We start from the raw sequence: 26470 nt of genomic DNA, 5'->3' as shown, positions 1-26470 counted from the left end.
AATTTATCACTGGCATAACAAGTCTCAGCTCCCAATCACACAAATGATCAAGTTAGCCTATTTTCAACTCTTTTTGGAGTAAGCATTTTTAAGAGCCTCTAGCCTATTCTTTTAGGTGCAAATATTTAGCTTTCATTTTTTTAAAAAGCATTCTGGTTCACCTCAGCATCGTCTGTAATCCTTTCCTACTCTATTTATCTTAAAGACTGGTATTCCTCATGCTTTCATCCTCTCTTCAGGTCTCACTGCAGACCATCAGCTCTCAAACTCTGCAATCTCTAAGAAGAGAATTCAGATTGAGTATGGCCGGGGCTGGCGACAGGGCTCAGTGGTTAAGAGCACTTATGGTGCAGAGGACCCAGATTTGATTCCCAGTACCTACATGGTGATTCACAATCATCCATAACTCCAGTTCCAGGAGATCCTATGACCTGACCTCCACAGGTCTGTGCTGCACAGACATCCATGTGAGCAAAACATAAAAATAAACACATAAATCAGAAAAGGTTTTTAAGTACTCCCAATGAGTCCAATCCTGGTTAAGAGATGGGCGGCCCATTTGCCTTCATATTAGTTAAGTTTCTCCAGGTAAACCAAGTTACACACTAAGAAACACTGCTTTTACCATAATCCCTAGACGAGCTTATGAATACACTCATCTCGTAGAGGAAAATAACATGTTTCCAATTTCTTTTACAGAAGATAATTCTCAAATCTGTACTTTAGATCAATTCTTCAAATGAAATCCAAATCCATTCATTTTCCTAATGTTACCTCTTGTTCAAAAACTGTTGGGTTTATGAATCCAAGGCCAACTGTTGCCAAAGACAGAAACCTGTAGACATCCTATGTTCCGCCCTCTTACCTCTCCCCTCCAATCATCATACACATCCCTAATATGGTTACTATCATGCACCATGCTTTATTTTCTTTCTTAGGTTATTATAATTGTCTTGGTAACAGTCTCCACTCACCTTTCAATCCATCTCTTCAAAAGTGACCTTTCCTCTCAGGATAATGACAATTTCAACACCTTAGCATGCCATAATGCCCCATGACCTGGCTCCTGCTAACTTCTCTAAAGGATGTCTCTGTAATACCCTCCACCCCCTGACATCCTCCACACCAATGATACAGAACTAGTTAGTATCGACTTCTTTTACCTGTTCAAATGCTCTTCTCTTGGGACAGGAGGGTTGAGTCTCCAAGCTAGCTAATGACATTATTCTTTGACTTTCAAACCTTAGTCTATGAGTGGCCTATTCTGGGCTACATAGTCAGTTCTAATCAGCATAAGCCACAGAGTGAAACCCTGTCTCAAACGAAAAACAAGTGTGTGGTGACAAGGGCATGTAATCCCAGCACTCAGGAGGCAGATGCAGGACTGTTGCAAGTTAGAGGCCAGCCTAGGCTTCACAGTGAGTTTCCAGATAGTGAGACCCTACCTCAAAACTGTATTTTTTCCTATTACACTGACTGCATGGCCATGCTTACCTATCTCGTTCTGTTTTCCATGCCTGTATGTCCAACCTACTACACAGCTGCCACAGAGCGGCCACTTAAGAAATGTTATCTAAATGAATGAATTCGTCAGGGAGGTCCAAGGTGAACAGGAATCTTTTCTTTTGTATTAGCCATAGCAAAACATAGCATATTCACTACACAAAATGATACATCGGTGCCACAATTAAGTAGCTTGAAAATATAAAGGTTCCTTACAGATATTTTTATTTTCCTTCCCAAGTTCGTCAAATTAATTATGAACACATATATGATGTGGAGGACGGGGGTTGCAGGACTACCACTAACTGAATCACATATTCCATTTTTACTATAATGTGCATTTTATTGCAAGCCAGGTCTTTTTTCCCCACACTAGGATTATACCTGCACTGTCCAATCCAGGAGCCACTAGCTACAGATGGCTACTGAAATTTAAGTCAATTAAAATTAAATAAAATTTATAATTCGGTTTTTGAGTTGCACTAGCCACATCTCAAGTGCCCAAAAACCATACCTGGCTGGTGGCTATGATGCTCCAAAGTGCAGACACAACACATCTTTATCAGCACTGTCTACACAATTTCAAAAATGTCCCCAGAAAACCTCACTTACTTCTTAGCTCCCACGATCCTGGTGCTCCTCTGTGGCTTAAGGGCTGTGGGTCCCGGGGTCTAGCAAATCACAAGCACACGAGTGAGTGCCAGGGACCTTTGAACCTCATCCACAAAGAGATGACTCCCCCTTGTGCCTAGACGGGAAGCTCTCGCGGGCAACTACTTCAAATGGAAGGAAGGTGGGTGACACTTCTTAGGAAACGTGTGCCATCCTATATTTCTACAGTGTGAAGGCGGGCTGACAATACCGGAGCTTTCATCTTTGCCCATTCGCAAAGCCCTATCCTAGAGGAAGGATCGAAAAAGGAGACCGGGGAAAAAATAAGAAGAAAAGGAACCGGGAGGCACTGGGGATGCTGAAGGAAGGTAACTAATTACAATCTGTCGAGGAACTGAGTCCGAGGACATGGGGAACAGGCAAAACTAAAAATGGGAGATAAAGGGGGGCAAGTGGCTCTGATATAAAAGGGTGGGGCCTACGATGGGCTCTGATAAAACCAACTCCGAGTTCGGGACAAAAGCAAGGGCCCTGGTGTTCTCGGCTCGACAGTTCTATCTCTAAAGTATAATGGTCACACCAAGAAACTCACGGCGGTGACTGCACCGAGTCTGGAAGACATCACTCCCCCTCCACGCCTAACAATTTCACCCAAGGGCTCCGGCCAGACCAACGCCACTTCCGCTCTCCTCGCCTCTCCCGGATGTGGTCTCCGCGGCGACTAGCCCTGTTCTGAACATCTACTTCCGCCTAGCAGCTTCCGAGGGGGCTGCAGCGGGGAAGGGGGGAGTGTGGGGGAGGGGGAGTCACGTGACGACTCGTCTCCCGATGCTTTTGGGACCCCGCCCTCATGGCGGCCCGAGGATTAGGGAGGCCATCCCGCCGGAGGGTTGGAGCAAGTGGGCGGAGTCTGAAGATTTAAGTGAGGGGGTCCTCCTGAACCCCAACCCTTGAGTTCCGCCAGTTTGCACACCTAGTCCCACCCACCCCACAAGTGATCTTATGGATGCAAATAGAGTTCGATTATTGCCCCTTTATTGATCTTAAATTACAGACCCATTCTCACTCCCCTCCAGAGAGCTCTTTCATTGCTGAGGGTGCAGGCAGTGGCTGAGCAGAAAGGGCAGCTAGGTGAAGATTCGCAGGCTATAATTAATAGAGGCAGGTCTCTCCTTATCTACTAACTTCATGTCTCCAAACTTGTCCAGCTTTTTGATTTTTTGGTGTGGTCCCTAGGAGGCATAAGTCCCTGGGAGTTTATAAGTCTTGAAGTCTTTATAGACAAGCTATGTCTGGGCTTCTCCTTACCCCTGAGCCTCTCCTTGGTACTGTGATGGGGTCCCTCGTTGTGACCTTGCCGGCTCCTCTCAGAATAACTGTGTCTGTTCTTAGAGGGACTGTAGTGAGTTCTCTCAGAATGACTGCGGTGGAGTCTGGAAGAAGACCTGTATAGCCTGGACTCTGAGGGAAGGTGGTGGACTCTCCCAGAAGAATTACGCCTTTTCCTGCCAGAGGGACCCCTGAAAGGGGTTCTCTCAGAGAGACTACCATGGCTCCTTTCTGAAGGACTGCACCGTGTCCTCTGGATGGGACTGAGATGGCACCTTTTTGAGGGACGGTGGCTTCTTCTCTCTCGTCCTCTTCTCTCTCGAGGACTAAGAGACCTCCTAGAGGGACTCCTAGGGCGTCTCCCAGGACTGGGTCGGCTCCTCCCTGAGGGACTGCGACCTATCCCCTTAAAGAGACTGTAATGGCTCCAGGAGGGATACTTTGAAGGGTTCTCACAGACGGACTACTATCCTGTCTCGGGGAGGGACTGCAATGACTCCTGTCAGAGAGATGTCTAAGGGTTCTGTCAGAGGGACTGCTATGCCTTCTCTGAGAAGGACTGCGGTATCTCCTCTCAGACAGACTTTCATGAATTCTCTCCCAAAGGATGCGATCGGTCCTTTCAAAAGGCTTATTATGGAGGGCACTCTCCCTGAAGAAGCCTATGACATTTTGAACTTTACTCAAGGTTGGAGGATTGAAGTAATTTGGATAGTGGCATCTCTTTCCGAAGCCATGGTCTCCAATTGCAAAGGTATGGGTTGGAGAGAGCTCACTTGTTTTGGCTGTTGAGTTTGTCTACATTGGTCACCTGTTCCCTGCAATCTGTCCTCTTGCTTAGGGTTCACACCTGCTGACCTTTGCTGGGCAACTGGTGTGCTGGCTCCTTTGCTATCTCCTGCTAAACAATACCTGTTGGCTCTTTGTTTGGGGTGCAAGTATTGGGTTGACCACAAATTGCCTGGCCTTGTCCTGTCCTCAGGCTTCTGTCCAGTATAAGCCACAATTCTATGTGCTATTTGGAATGCCTGCCTTAGGCCCTGGAAAAGCAGCTGGTAGAACTTGGCCTGAGAGGATTTCTCAGGTTGTGTCTTCGAAGAAACAGTGCTTGTTTGAACGGTTTCAATACTCTTGCTTCTTGATGGACACATTATTCTAAAAGGACTCTCTTCCGGGGTTTCACTATTTTTGTAGAGCTTTGTGTTTTGTGTTTTAAGTCCCTTGATGGTTTCCTTCATTGGATAGTTTAAGTCAAAGGTCTTTTTGAGGCTTGATTTCGACCATTTTTCTTCCTGATTACTTTCAAAGCCACTCTTGGATACAGAGTGAACCTGATGGAATTCATGGTGCTCAGAGTCTTTGGCGTCTGTCTGGCGGACCACCCCATGGCTGCCCCGTTGCTTTTTTCTAATGTGCACTTGTACAGTAGCCTGGGAAGATCAGACCTGGAAATCTCTTGGAGTAGTTGGACTCTTGGAAGCTGGAGGATAGATTTTAGCTTTCCTTCGTGATGGTGATGTAGTGCTCTTCCATGTATCTGCTCTTTTTCTCCCACGATGCTTTGAGACTTGAGGTCTTTTCCCAGTTCTCAGTCTAAAACCAAGATGCAACCGAATGTCACCATGGCCTTCACGGGTGCTTAAAAGGTGGATCTGTGGGTAGACGAGAAGATATGGACCAAAAGCAGACTGTAACTTATGACAGCAATTAACTCCTGAACATAGGCCACACTGCATGCAGATGGGATATTTCAGGACAAGACCCGATGAGATAGGTGGAGGGACATTGTGGGGTACTTGACTCTCTAAGAGTTTTGCTGCTATTTTTAGCTGTAGATCTTTTAGCAGATGGAGCTGTTCTGAGATATCCCTCTCAACCTGGGAAAGACAACTTGCCTTGAGGGAGTGGTGAGAGCCAAAAGTCCTTGTCGGTGAATCACTCTGTGAGTCTTTACTCTGGTCACTGGAAACAGGGTCTTCCCTAATATAAAGTATCTTCAGAGAAGACTCCGGCTTCACTAAGGCAGGAAACTGGGCCCTTGTACATGAGACAGACACATGCTGAGTGACTTCCTGGAATATATCACTGAGTTTTGAGTTTGTTTTCTTTATTCCCAATCTGGTACCGGAGTATTGCTGTAATATGGAAGATGTGGATCCACGTGTCCACATCTTTAAGGTCATTCTTTTCTCGTGACCATGGCATAAAATATGTCTCTGAATATAGTTTCTGATCACTGAAGTCTGTAAAATCGTCCTAGGACCCCTCTCTAGTAGGCTCTGGGAAAATGCCATCAGTTCAGCTGGAACCCCAAATAAAGTCTGAATAAAGTGACAGATATCCATCGTGGCTCCTTCTGTTAAAAATGGCTGAGAACAAAGCTTCCTTTCCATAGTGGTTCCCAGAACATTTCCCAGCATCAGCATATTGGAGAGATACTTTCTAGGGAGTCGCTGCCTACGGACATGACTTTCCCAGACATTCTGTTGTCTACCCAGGAAGAAACTCCGAGGGTAGTAATCTCAGTGGATATGGAGAATAGCTCTGGAATGAATTCCCAGATTCCTCCATTTGTTTCTTTTCGGTTGCTTCCTTGGATAGGACATCCATTTCCCAGATGTCAGGATATAGGGTTCCCACAGTGTTCCCAATATCAGAGGGAAGAACCAAGGGAAGGGCTGATGAATGGAACATAATAGTGTCTGTATAGGACTCTGGAGACGGCAAAATACCAACAGCAAAGTTCTTCATAGCCAAGGCCCTTGATACCTCCGGCATTCCAGAACCCTGAAGGGGTCCTAACTCAGTTGTTTTGACAGAACTTGAAATAAATGGGATTGAAGGGCTGGGTATGAACCTAGAGAAGGAATCCTGTGCTTGTAACTTTTCTGATGTTATCATTTCTGAGTCTCTATCCTCACACACCCGTCTTTGATTCAAATCCTCAATTTCCATTACTTTAGGAGATTCTGTTCTGATCCCTAGAGATTTTTCAGCCTGAAGCCTTTGCTCGTGAGTTAATACTGGAGGTTCCTCAAGTGGAGATGTTTGCTCTAAGATTAATTCTGCAAAATTCTCTTGAATATTTGCCCTTGGAGTTTGTTCCATAGGTTTTACCATGTCTTGAAGATGTGGTCTTGGGAGAAAATTCAAACCATCCATTACTTTAATGCTAGATTTTGTGGCAACTCCTGTTGGTTCTATAGCCTGAGGATTTGGTCCTGGAGCCAGCTCTTCAGATTTTACAATCAGAAGCAGTGGTTTGGGAACCAATATAGTCTTTATAACTTGAAAGCCTGACAACTGTATTGTTTCTAAAATTTGATGTGTTGGTGCTGTAATTAATTTCCTTGATTGAACATTTTGTAACCAAAGTCTTGAAGCAAATTCTGACATTATCACATCGTGCAGTTTGGGAGTCAAATCAGTATGTTTTGACCCTTGAGAGGCTGGCCCTGGTATCATCACAGATTCTAGAACTTGAAGTGGCGGACCAGAGATAACTTCCACAGATTCGGAAACACTAGGGAGAGCGGCTGACTGAGAAACATGAAGCCGTGTCTTTGCGAATTCTGTCACTTGATTTAGTGGCGTTGGACTAATTGTTATAAAGTTTATCATTTGATCCAGTGATTCAATTGGAGTTATGTTTAAAGTTCCCATGCTTGCACCCTGGGGCTTTGTTAGCCTACTTGCTACCTCCCCTGGTTGCCATGACTCAAAAGTGAGCTCCTCACAGTCTGTATCTTCCACAACTTGACTCATTTGCTGGGTTGACAAATCTAAGGATTCTTCTATTTGCAGCCATGGCTTAGAGGTCAAATTTACAGATTCAGGAATCTGAGGTCCTTGCCCTGGTGTTATCCCTGAAGCAGAATCTGGAACGTGATAGGATGGCCTTGATGGAGATTGTTCCCTTTGGGATCTTTTCCCAGAGCTCACCACCACAGGTCCTAAGTCTTGAGGACACGGCCTTGGAGATTTTTCTACATGTCCAGTCTCTCTATTTACTGGCTTTGAAGTCACACTAAGAAATTCTTTCCCTGGTCTTACCTCACAAGTTAGCATCCTTACTTCTGCAACATGATTCTTAAGGTCGAGGGTCATTCTATCAGACTCTGTGGCTTGTTCTGTTGGTAACTCCTTGACATCTTTAAATTGAGGCCACAAACAAGGCAGCAACTGCAGAGTTTCTGGGCTCCAGCAGCTTCTCTGTGGGGTTAGTTCTGAGGACTTTGAATCTGGATCACTTAGTGTTGGAGTCAGATCAACAGATTCTGGTCCTTGAAGACCTAGCTGCTGAGGCATCCCTAATAATTCTATGACTTGATCTATTGGGTTGGGGGTCAACCTCGTAGAGTTCTCTGTTGTTTCTGGGCTTTTATGTCCCAACCCTTTTGTCATTTCTGAAGATCCTGCATCTTGATAAACTGGTAGTAAAATAATATCCACCAATTTAGAGACTTGGTGCCTCATCTTCTCAGCATAGTCCTCCAACTGGTGCCCTGCTCTATATATCTCTTGAGAGGAGTCTATGGTTTGATCACATAGATGTGTTTGGGGATTTTGGTTCCCAGGTGTCACATTTTGAAGGAATGGTCTTGGTGATAACCCCACAGAGGTTCCAGTTTGTGGCAGAGACACCGATGACAATTTCACATGGTTTACACTTTGCCACTTCGGCTCTGAAGTAAATTCCGTTGATTTCATGCACTGTTGCTGTGATTCCGGAATCAAATTTGAAAATTTGACACTAGACAGTGCTGGTCCTGCTAAGAAGTTCCCGGTGGACTCTGGGGTCGATGCCACTGGTTTCTCATTTAAAGGAAACTGTTGGCAATCCATGCTTTGCTGTTGGGAGCCTAGTCTCAGCTGCATAGGCTTTCTTTCATGAACACACGGCTTCGGTGCAAAGGAAGTCTTAGTACGTTGAGAACAGTGGCGTGGAGCGTACTCTAAAGGGTTCACACTTGGAGTCGGTGACCCTGGCTTCAACTTCACAGATTTAACTTTTTGAAAACAAGGTTCTGGTGGAAATTCCTTACTTCTCACGTCCTGCAGACTGCAGCCAGGTGTCACTTTTACAGAATTTGTCAAACAAAGCAATGGCTGGTTGCTCATCTCTGGAGACATTCTATCTTCAGGCAGTGGGGTTGGTGAAACTCCCACAGATTTCACACCATTTGACAGAGGCCTCAAAGTAAATGTGGGTTGTGCAGTTTCCTGCCACGACCCAAGTTGGTTCTTCAAAAATGGGATCTCTTGAAACTCTGCCCCTACCATTAAGTGAGATGACATCATACCTTGAAAAGGTGGTCCAGAATTCAACAGAACAGATTTTGGACATTGAGATTCTGATCCAGGCATCAACTCAAAGGACTTCATGTTTTGCAACTGTGCCCGTGAACTAAGCTTCGATGGATTTATGCATTGTAATTTTAATCCTGGATTCAATTCAGGAAAATTCACACACTGTACCTGTGGCCCAGGGTTGTATTCCACAGGTGCTATATCTATAATATTTGACCCTGGAATTGATTCAAACTTCAGGTCTTGCACGTGTTGTCCTTTGTTAACTATTAAGGGCATCTCTTTTGAATTCCTGTCCCTGAGTTCGACTCAGAAAACTTCATACCTTGAAGTTTCGGGGCTTGTAAATGTGGCCCAGGGTTGTATCCAGTAGAATTTACAGACTGTGACTCTTGTCTTCGAGTACAGGCAGAAGAATCCACATCTTGCAAATGTGTTTTGGTATTGCACCAAACAGGATTTACACACATAATTTGTGGTTCTGGAAATGTTCTACCATCATTCATACCAAGAAGAAGTGGCTCAAGACTACACCTATTGGAATGTTCACACTGAGGGTTTTGCCCTGGAGTGCATGAGGAAGGATTTACACCTTGATAATGTGATTTAGGATTGCGCCCAGTAGAACCTACACACTGAATGTGTGGCCCTAGAATTGATGCCCATTGATTCACACCTTGCAAATGTGCTTCAGGATGGCACTCAGTGGAATTTACACTGTGAGGACTTGTCCCTGGGGTGCATACAGAAGAATTCACACACTGAAGACTTGGTCTTGGGGTGCATGCAGAAGAATTCACACACTGAGGACTAGGCCCTGAGGTGCATACAGAAGAACTCATACACTGAGGACTCGGCCCTGGGGTGCATAGAGAAGAATTTACATCTGACCAGTTTGGCTCATGGATACACCCAGTATAATCTACACCTTGCAATTTTGGTCCTAAAATGCATGCAGAAGAATTCATTCCATGTAAATGTGGCCCAGGATTGCACACAGATTTTATACATTGAGGGTCTGGCTCTGGGATGCAAGCAGAGGAATTTATATCTTGCAAATATGGCCCACGTTTACACCCACTGGTGTTTATATATTGAGAATTTGCATTGGGAGTGCATGCAGAATTCACATCTTCCAAGTGTGGTCCAAGGCAGAACACCTTAGATTTTATACCTTGAAGGTCTGGACCAGGGTGCAACTCAGACAATTCTACATTTTGTGTTCCGGTGTTGGATGCCATAACATTTTCACAGTGAATCTGTGGCCCTGCACTCGGGTCACAGGATGGCCTACCTTGCAGTGTAGGCTTACGCTTGAATTCCGGAGATGGCTCATCTGGAAACTTGGTTTCTGTGCGTCCCTCAAAAGGTATTATCTCTTGCAAATGTGGCCCAGGGTTGACGTCTAAAGACTGAGGACTTATTCTCAGGCCCAACTCAGAAGACATCACATCTTGCAACTGTTGCTCTGAATTGAATTCCATAGATTTCAGGTCTTGAAGCTTTGTACATAATTCTGATGACTTGATATGTTGTAAATGTGGCTCATCCCCGAACGATATTTGTTTTATTTTTTTGAAGTTGTTGCTTTTGACTTAATTTGTGAGACTTCTGATCTTGCTTCTGGTTTCTGGCATTGAGTTCAGAAGGCACCACTCTATAAACCTTTGAGTCCGAGGCCTGCTTAGAGAATCCCACAAACTGTGATTCTGAACCATGATTGATCCCTGTATCCTTCATTGTGTGGATATATGTGGCCTCAGACTTCACACCTTTCAACTTTGATACACAGTTGACTGACTCAGGTTTCATACCTTGAAGATGTAATTCTGATGTTAACATAGTTAATTTCCTGTCCTATAAATGAGCGGTTTCCAACTGCAAAGGTTCCCTGTCAAGTGCCTTACCAAATGTCCATTTTAAAGATTTTACATCTTGCCACAGTGGCTGATACACAAAGCCTATGGGTTTTTCTTTTTGAAGTTTGTCCTAGAAATCACTTTGGAAGACTTCATACCCTGTGAGCATAGGCCAGGACTGACCTCCATAGATCTTCCATATTGAAGCTTTGTCCCCAGAATTGACTGAGAATATTTCTCATCTTGTAACTGAGGGCCTGAGTTTAACTTCCCAGATTCCCCATTTGGGGGCTTGGACTCCACTGTCACACCTTGTAACTTTGGGCCTTGATTAAACTCTACAGACTCCTTAGCTAGGAGCCTTTTCCCTTGAGCCAACTCAGACGGCTTTTTATTTTGTGTCTGTGGTCCAGAATTGAGGTCTACCGCTGTCACACCTTGGGATTTTACCTGTGTTACCACCTCAGAAGATTTTATACTTGTAACATGTTGTCCCATAGAGTTCACACCTTGAAGTTTCATATCCATGATCAGCTCAGGATATTTCAAATCTTGTAAAGGGGGGCCTGAGTCCAGCTCTACAGATTTTGAACCTAAGAACATCTTCCTCGGGGTGAAATCATGTTTCTTACTTTGTAACTTTGAACTAGGTTTGTCTTCTACAGATTTCATACCATGAACACTCTTCCTTGTAATGACTTCAGAAGTAATACCTTGTAAGTGTGGTCCAGGACCAAAGTCCACAGACATGACATCATGGATCTTTATACCCATGATTGTCCTTGAAGATTTCAGATCTTGTAACTGCGGGCCTGATTCCCAGTCTTCCATTTCCATTTCTTGAGGCTTTGTCCTCAGAAATGAGTTAGATTTTATACCTTGCACTGGGGCCCAGGTTTACAGCCTAGTTTGACACGTTGAGTTTTGGTACCCGTAGCTAACTCAATACATGCTTTACCTTTCATCGATGAGCTGCAACTTAACTTAGTACATTTCATATTTGGGGACTCTGTTTCAGGTGTCAAGTCAGAACATTTTGCACGTTGCCACTGGGACCCAGAGCTCTTCTCAGATTTCATACCTTGAGGCTTTGCCTGAAGTGCCAACTCAGAAGATTTTCCACATTTCAACTCTACATTGTTTTGTGGTTGTGGCCTTTGGCTTATTGCTCCATATTTCACTTCTGAGGACTGTGACTCTTGTTTAAACACTGAAGGTGTCACAGATTGAGGCTGTGTTCCTGGGGATGACCCTAAGGGATTCACTTCTTGAGGGTGTATTCCAGGGTTTAATCCAGGAGAGCTCCTGTCTTCTAAGCAAAACCTGGGTTTGAATGTCAATTTTATATTATTGATCTTTGACCTTAAGTTTGGGTCACATGCTTTCATAATTCTAAAACTGCGGCTCAGATTTAAAATCAGTAGTTTTGGACCTCTGAAACTGATGTTCCTGGGTTGACCCTGAAGGTTGTTTACCTTGTGACTTTGGCCTCGTAGTCAACTCATTGGATGTCTTCACATCTAGTTGTACTGAGGGTTTTAACTCTTTAGCTGTGACATCCTGAGGTGGTAACCTAAGATTCAGTGTAGATCTATTAACCTGATAGTCAGACAGTGGTATCCAAAGAACAGATTTTGTATTTTCAAGCTGTGGTCCCTGAAGCAATGCCACACTTTTCACACACTGAGACTGTAGCTCTGAGGTTGATGTGATGTTTTCCCCTTCTTGTAGCTCTGGTCCTGGGGACAACTCAGGGGTCTTCACACACTGTACTTGTGGCCCAAGGTTAAAATCCACAGATTTTTTTCCTTGAGGTTTTGGCCCTAGAGCCATGTCTGATGTCTTCACACTTTCCAGTTGTATGGATGGTTTCCGTTCTGTAGATTTGACACCTGGAGATGGTGGTTCATGATTTGATTCTATAAATGTCACACCGCGGAATTCAGGTCTTGGTAGCCACTGGATAGATCTTTCTACCTGTGTCTCTTTGTTTAGCTGATCAGTTTTGATCCCTTGAGGCTGTGGCTCGGAAGTTAAGTTCAAAGGTTTAGTTTTCTGCAGCCCTAGTGCAAACGGAGAGGTTTTTACTTGCTGTAACTGTGACTCAAGATGAAACTCTCCGGATTTTTCTCCTTGAATTTTTGACCTGACAGTCAATTCAGATGACCTCACACCTCTCCGTTGTGTAGACGGCTTCAATTCTGTAGGGCTGGCACTTTGAGACTGTAACCTAAAGTTTGACCCTATACATTTCTCCCTTTGAAACTCAGATACTGGTATCCACTGCACAGATTTTGTACTTGTACTTTCTGGTTCTGTATTTAGTGCCACAGTTCTCCCATCTTGAAGCAGTGGCTCTAACATTGGCTCCAAGTCTTTCACTTGGTACACCTGTGATTCTGGAGTCAATGGACAAGGTCTCATACTCGGCACCTGTGGCCCATATGGGCCCTCTTGAGCTTTTACATTATCAGGAGCCAATTTAAATGAGGGTGCATCTTTACATTGTAGTTTAGAGGTGAGCTCTATGGGTTTTCTACCTGCAGGTTTGGGTTCTTGATCTGACCCCATAGACAACATTTCTTCTGACTCCAACTGTTTGTTCAGGTGGCCGAACATCCCACCTTTCCACTCTGCTGTGCTTATGTGGTCATCCTGTCCGAGCTCAAGAGTTAAATCCATGGGTGCCCTTCCTTGATACTGTTGCGTTGAGACTAAATCCATGAATTTTACTCCTTGGATCCCTTGTTTTTTGGCTCTATTCACAGGTTTTAGACTTTGCTGCTTCAGACATGAGATAATCACACGTTTGCTATCTTGTGTTTGTGGCCGTGAAGTCAGTTCCTTGGGTTTTACATCTTGTAGATGAGGCCCTTGCAACACCTCCATAGGCTTGTTTTGAAATAGCATCCCTGGTACAAAAGTCATGGGACTCTCCCCTTGCTTCTTTGGTTCAAGTTCTAAGTGCATGGCATTTACATCTTGAACACGTGCATCACTGGCCAACCCCACAGTTATCAAATCTTGAATTCTTGAACCTGGAATCAGCTTTACAGATTTCATACTGTCTAACTGGGAACTACTTGGGGATATCACTGTAGATTTTATCCTCTCTAGACATTGTCCTAGAGTTAAGACTGCAGATTTCCTGTCTTCTAACTGTGGTTCTGAAGGGGGTAACTCATATTTTAAACCTTTCAAATTGGAGCCCGGAGGCAGCTCCTCACGTTCCTTATCTCCTGCTTGTATCCCCGGGGTTGACAGCATAGACATGATTTTCCCCAGCTCTGACTTTGACCTTAACTCCATAGATTTCCTGTCTTCCAAATGAGGCCCTGGCGTTAACTCTTCTTGGTTTGAGGCTGTGATCTTCTCTACAGGTTTTATATGTTCCAAATGCTGTCTGTGGATCAATGTAGAAGATTCTACACCTTGTGCCTGTGTTCTTCTGATCATCTCAGAATGATCTGCACCTGCCAAGTGTTTCCCAGGAGTCAGTTTCTTTGATTCTGCTTTTGGTATCTGTGGTTCAGATGCTAGTTTATAAGACATTTTGCCTTCAAAGTTTGGTACTTGATTCCTTGTGACATATTTTATATCTTTAAAGAGTGGTTCTTGTACTATTAACTCTGGCTTCATCCCTTGCCTCTCTGACTGTGTGGTCAACTCAAATATTTTTACATACTCTAACTGTGGCCCTGAGTTTAACTCTGAAATCTTCACACCTTGAGGTTGAGTTCCTGGAATTACATCAAAAAATTTGACATCCTGCAGCCATGGCCCCGAATTAAAACTCACCTGCCTTGTGTCTTGTAGCCCTGGAGTTGCCTTTGCTGATTTGTGATCATGTATCCCTAACTCTGGAGTCATAGGACTCATACCATGAGGCAATGATCCTGGGGTTTGCTCCCCAAATCTGACCCCTGGTAGTTTCGGCCTAGAAGCCAACGCAGAAAATTTGGTATCTTGGTGCCACAGTCCTGGATTGACCTGCTTAGCTATCACTCTTGGATGTTGTGGTTCAGAGGCTGGGATTGGGCGTTTCATGCTGCAAAACTCTGATACTTCCGGAGGCAACACAAGCTTCTTATCTTCAACCTGTGTCTCTTGGCTTAATGGCAAAAATGATTCTGGCATCAATCCCTGAGGCTTCCTGTCTTGAAGCTGAACACCTGGCATGAAGGTTACACATTTGAAACCTTGGTGTTTGGGCTCTGGGATGGCATCAGAGAATCTCACATGTTGCAAGCATGGTCTTATGTTTACGTCTACCGGCTTACCAGGTTGTGGTTGTGGTTGTGGCTGTGGTTCTGGAAGCTTTGGCCCCAGGATAAAATCTGATGATGTGGTTTCTGGCCCCAGGAATCATGATATTTCATCATGAGATTTCACACCATAATGTGGGGGCCTGAGATGAAATTTACTGGGGTTTCCCCTTGAAGAAGTAGCCCTTGATAAAACACTGGAAACTGGACACTTTGCAATTTTGGCCCTGGAATCAATTCTGATTTGACACTTAGCTGCTCTGGGCCTAGATTGAAATCCACAGATTTCACATTTGGGGGCTGTGTCCCCTCAATCCGTTCCTTCGGTGATAAACTTTGTAGACATGGCTCTGGTTTTGTCTTTTCAGGATCTACCTCTCCTGCAGATAACGGTTGTATTACACTTACAGAGTTCTCATTTTGCAACTGTGATTCTCTATCCATTTGCCTAGACTTTACTTCGTGGAGCTGTGGCTTTGGGATCACATCTTTAATATGTGGTTTGGGTCCTATAGCTAGTTCTGTAGGTTCTACAACTTGTAAGGGTAGTTCGGTGATTACTTCTGCAGACTTCAAATTTTGGGCAAAGGACTCTGATTTCTCACCTTGCACTCCTGATTCTAGACTAAACTCCAGAGATCTCACTTCTGAATATAGGTCTATGATGGTTCCCTGGGTATCATCGACTTTAGAGAATGTCAATCTGAAGGTCTCTGTGTCTTCATATTCTCCTTTCAGAGTTATTTCCGATGGGTTAGTAACTTCTGCACATGGTTCTAGAGTCACCTGAACAAGCTTCACATCTGGGGGCTGTGGCTCTGGGGCCACCACTCCTGAGGTCATAGTTTGCACTTCTGAATCTAGTAGCAAATCCAGAGTATCTTTAATTGCACTTCCTGATTCTGGAGTCTCTTCCATCCCTTTTACAACTTGGGTCCCAGGTTCAAGAGTATCTTGGAGTGGTGGTGAGCTCATCTCCACAGATTCTGAGGTCTGGCTCAATGGTGCTGGAGTCATCCCTAATGATGATTGTGGCAACGGAGCAGATTCTTCCACCTGCTGGCAAGGTTCAGAGGTCACTCTTGCTTCTGAGGTTGGATGCTGTAGGGTCAGTCCTTCAGGTTCTAGGAAATGATAACTTGGTTTGGGGGTCGCTTCTAAAGATTTTGTTGCATCAAAGTGTGTGCTTGGGATCAGTTCACCAACTTCCATGCTCTCCACCAGTGCCTCAGGAATTAGACTCCTACCTTCTACCAATGGAGTGTTTGTATCCTCAAGCAATGGTACATGGGCTATCTTATCAGAGCCGGTACTTTGTGAACATGGTTCTGAGGCCAAGTCCACAGATTTTACATCTTCAAGTGATGGTCTTGGAGTCAACTCCACCATCTTTATATCTCCTTGTAACTCCTGTGATAGGGCTGAAAGAGCTTCTTCCATTCCTTGAGATTGAGAATCGGGGATCCAATGTACTGATATATTGCTGTGCAACTGTGGACCTGCCGCCAACCCAGCAGACTTTTTGATTTGGTGTTGTGGTTCAATTGTCAGTTGGCCAGATTTCACATCTTGAAACTGAGACTCAGGGGCCGATGGCACAGATGTCTCACTTTGCAGTTGTGGTCTGGGGGTTAATTCCTCATATTGTGAATTCTGCTGATGCAGTTCTGGGGCCAAATCTATACATATCACTGTTGAGGTTGGTGGTCCATATTTTTCCATTTCTGGGACTAAATCTGTGGTTATGTCCACAGATTTCATACTTTGCAATCTTGGATCTGGGATTAGGTGCTCAGATTTTACATTCTGTAGTTCTGGGGGAAAGTCCATTGAATCCCTAACCTTAGGCTGTGGGATTGTGCTCCCCCCGAAATATTCCATTTCCTGAAGCAGTGGTATGACTGGCACTACTTCAGCTTCTGGAACTTGATGCTTTTGGCCCCTTCCTATAGGTACTGCACCTTGATCTGGTGGTGCTGGGATTGCTCTCATGGGTTCCATTATTTGATAATGTGACTTTGGAGTCAATGACACACACTCTGTGCCTTGAGGTTGTGGCGTAGTCCCCACGGAGTCAACTTGACCCTGTAACCCAGAAGTCAATTGCAGAGACTCTTTAGTTTGAGGCTCTACAATTTGTAGTGGTGTGATCATTCCTGTCGGAGATGCCTGGACTGGCGGGGTCACCTTTAGAGCATGCAGGGACTGACATGACGGTTGTAGGTCATCAGTCATTCCTGATGGTTCCAGTACTTTAGATGGTGGCTGTGGAGGTACGCTTCTAGATTCTACAGTTCCTGCTGGGACAGTAGTAGTCGGAACATCTGGTTGAGCTGACACTGGGGTCCAATTTTCAGCTGGAGGCTGTGAGCCTGGGATCAAAGCCCTAGATTTAGTAATGTGTGGCTGTCCTAGTGGAAATATCTGCATGAAATCCATGGCTTGTTTTGCCACTGGAGACACTTTTGTATCTTCAGTGGCTTCAGGCAGTGCACTTGAGCTAATTTCCATTGCATTTTGATGTACTGGACTGGGAGTAATCCTGATGTATTTTGAGGCTTGATTCTGTGACCCCAAGGCCATGGTCAGTGTTCCCATGTCTTTATGCTGAGGCTGGGGAATCATTTCCACAGCTTCCACAACTGTCTGCTGTGGCCCTCGACTCATACTTCATGGTCTTATGGCTTGATAGTTATGCAATGTATCCATCTTCACTGATTCCATGACTTGGTATTGTGGCTGTGGGGCTACTCCTACTGGTTCTATGCCATGTGGACTTAATTTGTCAATCATCTCCATGGAATCCGTCACGTGAAACAATGCCACAGGAGTTACCTCCAGGTTATCTGTGACTTGACTCAGTCTTGAGGCCATGCTCTTTAATTCCGTGCTTTGATGCTGATGATGGGTTACTTTTAGTGGTTCAATTACTTGATTCGATGGCTGAGGAGTTATCCTCACTGTTTCTGCTTGATTTGGCGGCTCTGGGGAAAACCCCACAGAGTCTATCAGCTCCGACTGTGACTCTGGGATTATTCCCATTAAGTCCATAACCTGAAGCAATGCCAATGGAGTGAGTGACCTTTATGCTGCCAGTGGCTGAACGTGGTATCTTGGGTGTCAGCTCCACGTTAGTTAGTTGAGCCTTATGTGTCTGTACCCTTTTTTCTGGAAGACCTATGACCCTCTGCTCTATATTCAGCTCTAACACATGCTTTGAATTCTTTTTCAGTAAGGCTTGTTCTTCCTGAATTATGTTAACTCCTAAATTTCTGGGAGATGGTGTGCCCGTTGATATAACTAAAGGATTATATCTAAGTTCTTGGCGGTCATCCTCGGGTTGTGACTGCCTGTTTGAGGGAAATGGCTGTGAAATGATTGCTTCCGTCCTATGGACTTCAGAATTCACCCCAATGTTCACGTGGAGATGAAATGATGGAGGATCTGGAGATGTGTTGGTATTTTGCTCAACACTCTGAGGGATGAGTGCAGGTAACTGAGTTTTCGGGAGCTCTTCTTCAGGGACTCCTTGTACATCCATCAAATGATTGAGTATGTTCCAGGATTTCTTCACAGGCAGAGGCACCACTTGTTGTCCCAAAGTAGAAACCTTATCTTTTGTTTTCTCTTGTTCGCAAGGATCTAAGGATTCTAAAATAGAGCTCATAAAGGAAGTTTGAGCTTGTAAGGGACGAAGAACTGCCAAATTCGGAGAAAGATCTGATTTCTCAGGATCTGTCAGCTGAGAAGTAGGCAGGGATGTGCCAGGGCTCCTGGGCATAGATGCTTCCTTTTGGGAGGAAACAGGTCCACTATCGCTCTGGAATTGCCAAGCTGTCCCTTCAGGAAACATTGGAAGATAAGACAGGCTCGAGCTGTTGTTGGATGATGCAGAGGACATGCTGTAGTCAGTAGAAGGCTTTCCCTTTTGACAGTAACAGCTGGGTGGGACAATCTCCTGAACCACAGTGTCAGAGTCGGAGGAAGAAGTCACATCTCGGGATTCTAAAACATTCAGCTCCATAAGTGTTGATCTGAGAAACAAAGAAAAATGTTTTCATTTTCTTTGGAATCAGTAGGGGAAGTTAGAGAGAAGGGAGGGAGTGTCTAGTTCAAATCCAAAATATTTTTAGTCTAAGGGAGAGAAGAAGGAAAAGAGGGGTTGCATCCACAAACATCAATTATTTATGTCAAGAATTCCTCCGCCAAGAGCAAAGTAGACGAGTCCGTCAGTAGAGTGCATGCTATACAAATAGAGAAGCTGAGTTCCATCCCTAGAACCCACAGGAAAATAAAAGAACACAGTGCCCCAGTGCTGGGCAAGCAGAGACAAGTAGATACCCTGGGACTCACTGGACGGCCAAGGCTGATCAGTGAGTCCCAGGGAGTGACTCTATCTCACAACACAAGGTGGATGGCTCCCAGAAATGACACCCAAGTTTTACACACACACACACACACACACACACACACACACACACACACACACACACGCACACCTGTGCTTGGCATGACCTGAGTTTGAGCCCTAAGACTCACATGTTGGAAGGAGAGAACTGACTCCTGTGGCTTGTCCTCTGACCACCACATACATGATGTGGCACCTATGTGCACACATGCAAAAAATACAAATGAATAAAATATATACATATATTTACACAGTGAGGCCTAGAGAAATAGCCCAGAGGATAAGAGCAGTGACTTAGTGACTGCTCTTCCAGGGGACCCAAGTTTGAATCCCAACACACACATGGTAGGCCACAAACATCTGTAACTCCAGTACCAGGGGATCATATACCCTCTTGTGATCTCTCTGGGCACCAGGCATGCATGTGGTACACATACTTACCTGCGGGAAAAATATCCATACAGATCAAACATAAAACATATAAAGCTCACAAAAGAGTTCTCCACTGCTCCTCAAACTAACTTTTTTCCTTTACATCCTTCCTTTACTTTCTTTCCTTCCTTCCTTCTCTTCTTCTTCTTCTTCTTCTTCTTCTTCTTCTTCTTCTTCTTCCCCCCATCTCTCTCTCCCCCCGCCCCCATTCAGCCCCCTGCCTTGTGACTCTGTTTCCTGACCTTGCATTATCCAGATGTTGGAAGATCTGTCGAAGACTCCTGTCTATTGACCAGAGTACATATTCCTGGGTCCCTTCGGTAGGAAGTCCTGAAATACTGGACACAGCAGAGTATGTCAGTGGAACTGAAGTGACATTGCAGTAGGAATAGAAAGATAATTTAGGAAGGAGGCAATTGCTCTCAGAGTAAATGAAGTCAGAGTGCCAGGTATTTTACGTACAGCATTCACAATGAAGATGGTGTCACGGGTAGGAATTCTATTGCTGTCATGAACCCCAATGAACATAAACAAGTTGTGGGGACAGGGTTTGTTTCAGCTTACAACACTCAGGTCATACTCCATTGCTGAGGGAAGTCAGGGTAGAAACTCAGGGCAAGATGGATCCAAGAGGCAGGAGCTGATCCAGAGGCCATGGAGCTGCTTACTGGCTTGCTTTCATGGTTTGCTCACCCTGCCTTCTTGTACCCCCTGAGACCACTAGCTCATGCGTGGTACCACCCACAGTGAGCTGGACCTTCCCACATCAATCATCAATTAACAGAATGCAGCCAGGCATGGTGGCACATGTCTTTAATCCCAGCACTTGGGAGGTAGAGACAGGTGAGTTCAAGGCCAGCCTGGTCTACAGAGCGAGTTCCAGGACAGCCAGGGTTATACATTGAAAAAAAAAAGAAAGAAAGAAAAAAAGAAAAAAAAGAATGAAAATATACTATGGTGATATTTTATTTGTATTAGAATGTTATTTGTATGTTAATAAATAAAGTTGCCCGGGAGTCAGAGCTATTAACAAGCCATAGGAAAGCCAGACAGTGGTGGTGTATGCTTGTAATCACAGCACTTGGTAGGCAGAGCTAGGTAAGTCTCTTTGTGTTCAGGGATACAGCCAGCATTGGATACACACGCCTTTAATCTCAATACCAACCATAGAAGACCTGGAGGTCTGTACAGACAGGCAGTGACGAGGCGGTCATGTGGTTGAGTTTACAACCAATGAGAAGGCAGAGCATAAAGTCTATATAAAGACTTTAATACAGGAAGTAGCTCTCTTTTGGAGAGGTAGGACCACCACAGGAGGACGGGTAAGGTTTTTGCTCTTAGCTCTGACCTCTTGGCTTTCTTCTTTGCATTGGTTCTGTGTTTCTTATTTAATAAGTAGATGGGTTGTTTGGGAGGTGGCTGTGTCATGAGATGGAAAAACTACAAAACACTGTTGTAGAGAGTAAATAGTAAATAAGACATCCTTTGTTCATGATCAGAAGGTTTGATGGTAAAATGACATTACCAACACAATCTATAGATTCTGTAGGGATGCTGTGTAATCCCTACCCAAACCCCAGTGACCTTTTTTGCATAAATGAAAACCCTCTCCTAAAAATCCCTATGGAATTACAGAGATCCCTCAGGAGCCAAAACAACCTTGAAAAAGAACAGTCAGGGCTGGAGGGATGGCTCAGCGGTTAAGAGCACTGGCTGCTCTTAGAGAGGTCCTGAGTTCTCAGCAACCACATGGTGGCAGGCAGGGATATATGCAGACAGAACATTGTATATATAATAAGATAGATAGATAGATAGATAGATAGATAGAAGATAGATAGATAGATAGATAAAAAATAAATAAAAAGAACAGTCAGAAGACCCATACTTTCTGATTTTAAAACTTTGTACAGAGCGAGGTGGTGGTGGTACACACCTTTAATCTCAGCACTCAGAGCCTGGTGGATCTCTGTGAGTTTGAGATCAGCCTGGTCTACAGAGTGAGTTCCAGGACAGCCAGGGCTACACAGAGAAACCCTGTTTTGAAAAACCAAAAAGAAAAAGAAAAACAGTGTACAAAACCACAGTACTCAAAAATAGTTGTGGTACTGGTTTAAGAATAGACCTATAAGGCCGGGCGGTGGTGGCGCACGCCTTTAATCCCAGCACTCGGGAGGCAGAGCCAGGCGGATCTCTGTGAGTTCAAGGCCAGCCTGGACTACCAAGTGAGTTTCAGGAAAGGCGCAAAGCTACACAGAGAAACCCTGTCTCGAAAAAACCAAAAAAAAAAAAAAAAAAAAAAAAAAAAAAAAAAAAAAAGAATAGACCTATAGAGTAGGGTGGTGGTGGTGCACGCCTTTAATCCCAGCACTTGGGAAGCAGAGGCAGGCAGATCTCTGTGAGTTCGAAGACAGCCTGGTCTACAAAGTGAGTTCCAGGACAGCCAGGACTGTTACATAGAGAAACCCTGTCTCTAAAAACAACCAAAAAAATTATTTTAAAAATAGACCTTTAGGATCAAAGGAATCTAATATTAAAAGTCAGCTGATTCTCTCCATAGGCACTATGACCATTCAATGCAAAAAGAATAAGCTTCAGCCAATGGTGCTGAGACAACTGGATAACCACATGTAAAGGAATGAAGTTGGGCCTTTTACTTCATATCATATTTAAAACAAACTGGAGATGGAGTGAAAACCTAAACGTAGGAACTATTTAAGGTATGAAACTCTTTCCAGATAAAAAAGAGGCGAAGAATTAGGCTTGGGGAGATGGTTCAGTGGTTAACAACAGCACATACTGCTCTTGCAGAGGTCCCAAGTTTGATTCCTAGCATCCATATCACACGGCTCACAGTCCCCTGTAACTCCAGATCCATGGGGATCCAGCACCTCTGGCTTCTGCTGGCACCTGTGCTCATGCTCACACTCACAATTACACAAACACACAATTTTATACACACACACACACAACACACATTTTTAAAAATAATAATAAATCTAAGCAAGAGAAAGAAGTGTAATGGTTAATTTATGCCGACTTGGCTAGGCTATAGAGCCCAGTTGTTTGGCCATATATTAGTCTAGAACATTTCTTTGACAGTAATTTTACATATGATTAACATTTAAAATCAGTACACTTTAAAGCAGATTGCCTTCCATACTGTGAGTGGGCATCACCCAATCAGCTGAAGGCTTTAAGAGCAGAGGCCAGAACTCCCTGAAGAGGAAAGAATCCTTCCACAAGACTCAAGCACACAAAAGTGTACCCATTTTTCTAGCCTGCCCTGTCCTGCAGAGTTTGGGCTTGGGACAATGACATTAACTGTTACCCAAGTTTGTCTATGAATTTCAGAGGAGCTATGAGAGCCTATTTCTTAACCTTAGTATATCCTCCTTTGTGTCTGTGTCTGTGTGTGTGTGTGTGTGTGGTGTGGGTATGTGTGTGCATGTGTTGTGTGTGGTAGGTATGTGTGTGTGTGTGTGTGTGTGTGTGTGTGTGTGTGTGTGTGATAAAGATCAACCTAGTCTTTATTCCAGATTCTTAGTACAGAACTCCAAAAACCCTTGCAATTCCCTGAGTATTGAGGGTGTCTGTTACATTAATGAGATGGAAATTTGGATTTGCTTCTATTTTTAATTGAGGAAGCTGGAACAATCATCATTCTAAAATCTAATTAAGACCTGACCAGTCAATATATTTATGCATAGATGCATAAATCTCAAACAAAATATCAGCAAACTGAATCTAATGAATCTAAATAAAGTATTGGGACCAACATTACAAATGTGTTATACGTATCCTAGGAATTCACAGCTGGTTTATTATCTTACATTCTCATGCAACTCAGTACATTGATTGAACAAACAAGAAAAAATATATGACCATCTAAATAGAGGCAGGAAATATACTTAATATTTAGCACCCAGTATAGAGAGATTTAATTTAAAATTTTAGAAGATTCTTTTAAAAATTAACACTAATTCTTGCTAAAACTTCCTTAACTTGGAAGAGAGTATTTGAAAAACATACACAACTGGTGAATTATTTAAAAATGTCTTTGACTTAATAAAGAGACAGATGCCCACAACACATTGCTACTGAATATTGTACCTGAAGTCATAATCATAAATGAAGGCAAGGAGAACCAAGACATAAGGTTGGAAAAGAGGTAATAAAACTGTTGTTATTTACACATGACATGATTTAGAGTATATTCCTACAGGAGGATAAAGTCAAAGTGATACACTTAGCAGGGTTCTCTAAGCAGCTCAATATGGAAAGATCTGTTGTATTCTCAGGTTTCGGTATCATTTGTATAAAATGGTATTTACAAGGGGTGGTGGTAGTGCACATCTTTAATTCCAGCACTTGGGAAGCAGAGGCAAGTGGATCTGTGTGAGTTCAAGGCCAGCCTTGTCTCAAAGTGGATTCCAGGACAGCCAGGGCTACACAGGAAAACCCTGTCTCAAAAAATAAAAAAGAAATTATAATATTATACCAGGCCTGTGGATGTAGTTCAGTGGTGGACTGCTTGCAGAGAGCATAAGACTCTGGATTTGATCCTTAGCAATAAAATAAGTAAATAGATAGATATAGATGACAGATAGATAGATAGATAGATAGATAGATAGATAGATAGATAGATGGATGGATGGATGGATGGATGGATGGATGGATAGATAGATAATATGGATAAGATAGATAGATGATAGAAAGATAGATTTAGATTTAGATGATGAATATGATGATAGATAAAAATAAAATGCCATGCCAAATCGCACATTTTTGCCTCCTGATGATTATCATTACCTATGAACTATGTCACCTCTTCCTACCAGAAAACAAATTCTGATAAATCTTAGAACCAGCTTCCTCATGGTTTTAGTTCATGTTGAGCTGCTGAATTAGAATACTTATAATCAGTTCATTTTTGAGGGAGAGAGGTTTAGTTGGCTTCATGGTTCCAGATGTCTAAGATCCTAGAGCTAGCATGTCCTTCCCTTCACACGAGGATGTCTAAGAGCCTAGTGCTAGCATGTCCTTAGCTTCACATGAGGATGTCTAAGAGCCTAGTGCTAGCATGTCCTTAGCTTCGCATGAGGTCTTTGTGTAGCTTCAACTCACAGCAGAGGCAGAGGAGCAAGTGGATGTGTGTGGAAGACAAAAGGGGTCCCGTCTCCTGTGGCAGCTAACCCAGTCCTCAGAGAGTGAGGAGCCATGCCTGTGAGACCTTAGTCTAGAAAGAATGCATTAAACCCGCTTGAAGGTCACACTTTCCAACTCTGCTCCCCTGGCAAATGCATTTCTACATGAGTTCTGGATAAATCTCAACTCACTCACATGAAGTACGAGAGGCACCAGTTGTCAACTGACAACATGGAGGGGCATTATCATTTTTCCTGATTTCAGAATATTTTATACATGTGTACAATAAAATATAATCATACCCACCCCTCTCCACTCCAACTTCCCCCATACATACCCCACAATATATCCACCTCCCAACTTCATGCTTTCTTTTTATTTTTTTTTATTTATTTATTTTTTTTTTTTTTTGGTTTTTCGAGACAGGGTTTCTCTGTGTAGCTTTGCGCCTTTCCTGGAACTCGCTTTGGAGACCAGGCTGGCCTCGAACTCACAGAGATCCGCCTGGCTCTGCCTCCCGAGTGCTGGGATTAAAGGCGTGCGCCACCACCGCCCGGCCATGCTTTCTTTTTATAACCCACTAAGTCCAATTAGTGTTGCCTAGATGTGTATGGCTACACCGCATGGGTATTTGATCAACAAAATGTTGATTGTGAAATCGAGAGAAATGACCCTTTTATCCAATACATGAATGAAACTAATAAAATAAAAGAGAGACTCTGTAGATTAGAATACAGAAACATATAGTTCAATCTCAACATTCAATATTGAGTTGGGCTAAATAATAATTTATGCCATTAAGTTTCTGCGTGACTATTGGAATTTAAATGCTGGCGGGTATTTGAGGTATTAAGGAATTATTCAGATTTTATTGTTACATTTTTAGGTGTAATAATGATATTGTGATTAACCTGTTTTTCTTTTCTTTTTTGTCTTTGTGGAGTGGGGCAGGATCTCAAAATATACATACTAAAACATTTACCATGAAATTATTTCTGAATTGCCTCACAATGATTGAGTGACAGGTCTATGAAGATTCATCAGACAGCCTTTAATTTTTTTTCTTATACTAAGGATTGAATGTAGTGCCTTGTTCAGACTAGGCTCATTTCCAATTCTGTGTGCCTTTGATTTGCCTGAAATTATCCTCAATAAAAATCAAGGAAAGCCGGATGGTGGTGGCACATGCCTTTAATCTCAGCACTTGGGAGACAGAGGGAGGTGGGTCTCTGTGAGTTCAAGGCCAGCCTGGGCTACAGAGTGAGTTCCAGGAAAGGCGCAAAACTACACAAAGAAACCCTGTCTCAAAAAACAAAAACAAAAAAAAAAGGAAAAAAAATGGACCCGAGATGTAGCTCAGTGGTAGAGTGCTTTGCCTAGCATGAATTGGATCCTTACTAACACACACCTAACATACACCTAACACACACACACACACACACACACACACACACACACACACACACACACACAATGCACAAATGACTTGAATAGGAAGTTTACAAGAGAGAATTTCCAAATGGCTAATAAACCTGAGGCATTGCTCAGTGTTTAGTTATGGGGGTTACACAGGAAATCACAATGCCACACACTCACTGGAATCACTG

The 26470-nt window shown here is 43.6% G+C and overlaps 3 protein-coding genes across 7 annotated transcripts in view; all 3 read right to left on the bottom strand.

Moving 5' to 3' along the window:
* The window catches only part of Znf512 (zinc finger protein 512), a 54571-nt gene extending 51695 nt beyond the window's left edge, over positions 1–2876 (bottom strand). For both annotated transcript variants that reach the window (XM_052746160.1, XM_052746161.1), the window contains exons 1-2: positions 2708–2876; positions 2116–2174 (exon numbers count right to left, since the gene is read on the bottom strand). In XM_052746160.1, coding sequence (XP_052602120.1) covers positions 2116–2174; positions 2708–2737 — 89 coding nt within the window. In that variant the 5' untranslated portion in view covers positions 2738–2876. The remainder of the gene's footprint in view (positions 1–2115; positions 2175–2707) is intronic.
* Positions 2877–3133: 257 nt separating this feature from the next.
* On the bottom strand, positions 3134–21546 carry LOC128115456 (uncharacterized protein C2orf16-like). Of its 2 annotated transcripts, none has more exons than XM_052746152.1 (2): positions 19961–21546; positions 3134–18912 (listed from the first exon to the last, which is right to left on the bottom strand). In XM_052746152.1, exon 2 carries the CDS (start codon positions 17543–17545, stop codon positions 15002–15004), a length of 2544 nt encoding a protein of 847 aa, XP_052602112.1. In that variant the 5' UTR covers positions 17546–18912; positions 19961–21546; the 3' UTR covers positions 3134–15001. The 2 variants fall into 2 exon arrangements, with proteins under 2 accessions (XP_052602112.1, XP_052602113.1); XM_052746153.1 differs by having other exon boundaries at positions 19961–21532.
* The window catches only part of LOC128115454 (uncharacterized protein C2orf16-like), a 54215-nt gene continuing 30878 nt past the window's right edge, over positions 3134–26470 (bottom strand). For all 3 annotated transcript variants that reach the window (XM_052746149.1, XM_052746150.1, XM_052746151.1), the window contains exon 2: positions 3134–13651. In XM_052746149.1, coding sequence (XP_052602109.1) covers positions 9024–10238 — 1215 coding nt within the window. In that variant the 5' untranslated portion in view covers positions 10239–13651 and the 3' untranslated portion in view covers positions 3134–9023. The remainder of the gene's footprint in view (positions 13652–26470) is intronic.

This window comes from Peromyscus californicus, unplaced genomic scaffold (assembly GCF_007827085.1).
Source record: "Peromyscus californicus insignis strain IS unplaced genomic scaffold, ASM782708v3 Scaffold_1__1_contigs__length_55948999, whole genome shotgun sequence".
NCBI classification, from domain to species: Eukaryota; Metazoa; Chordata; class Mammalia; order Rodentia; family Cricetidae; genus Peromyscus; species Peromyscus californicus.
The sequence above is the reverse complement of the archived record's forward strand: the minus strand, read 5'-3'. Positions and strand labels throughout refer to the sequence as shown.

What these genes read in the sequence shown, in the direction of transcription:
- LOC128115456 (XM_052746152.1), bottom strand. Translation starts at nt 17,545, where the DNA reads ATGAGTCGAGGGCCACAGCAGACAGTTGTGGAAGCTGTGGAAATGATT.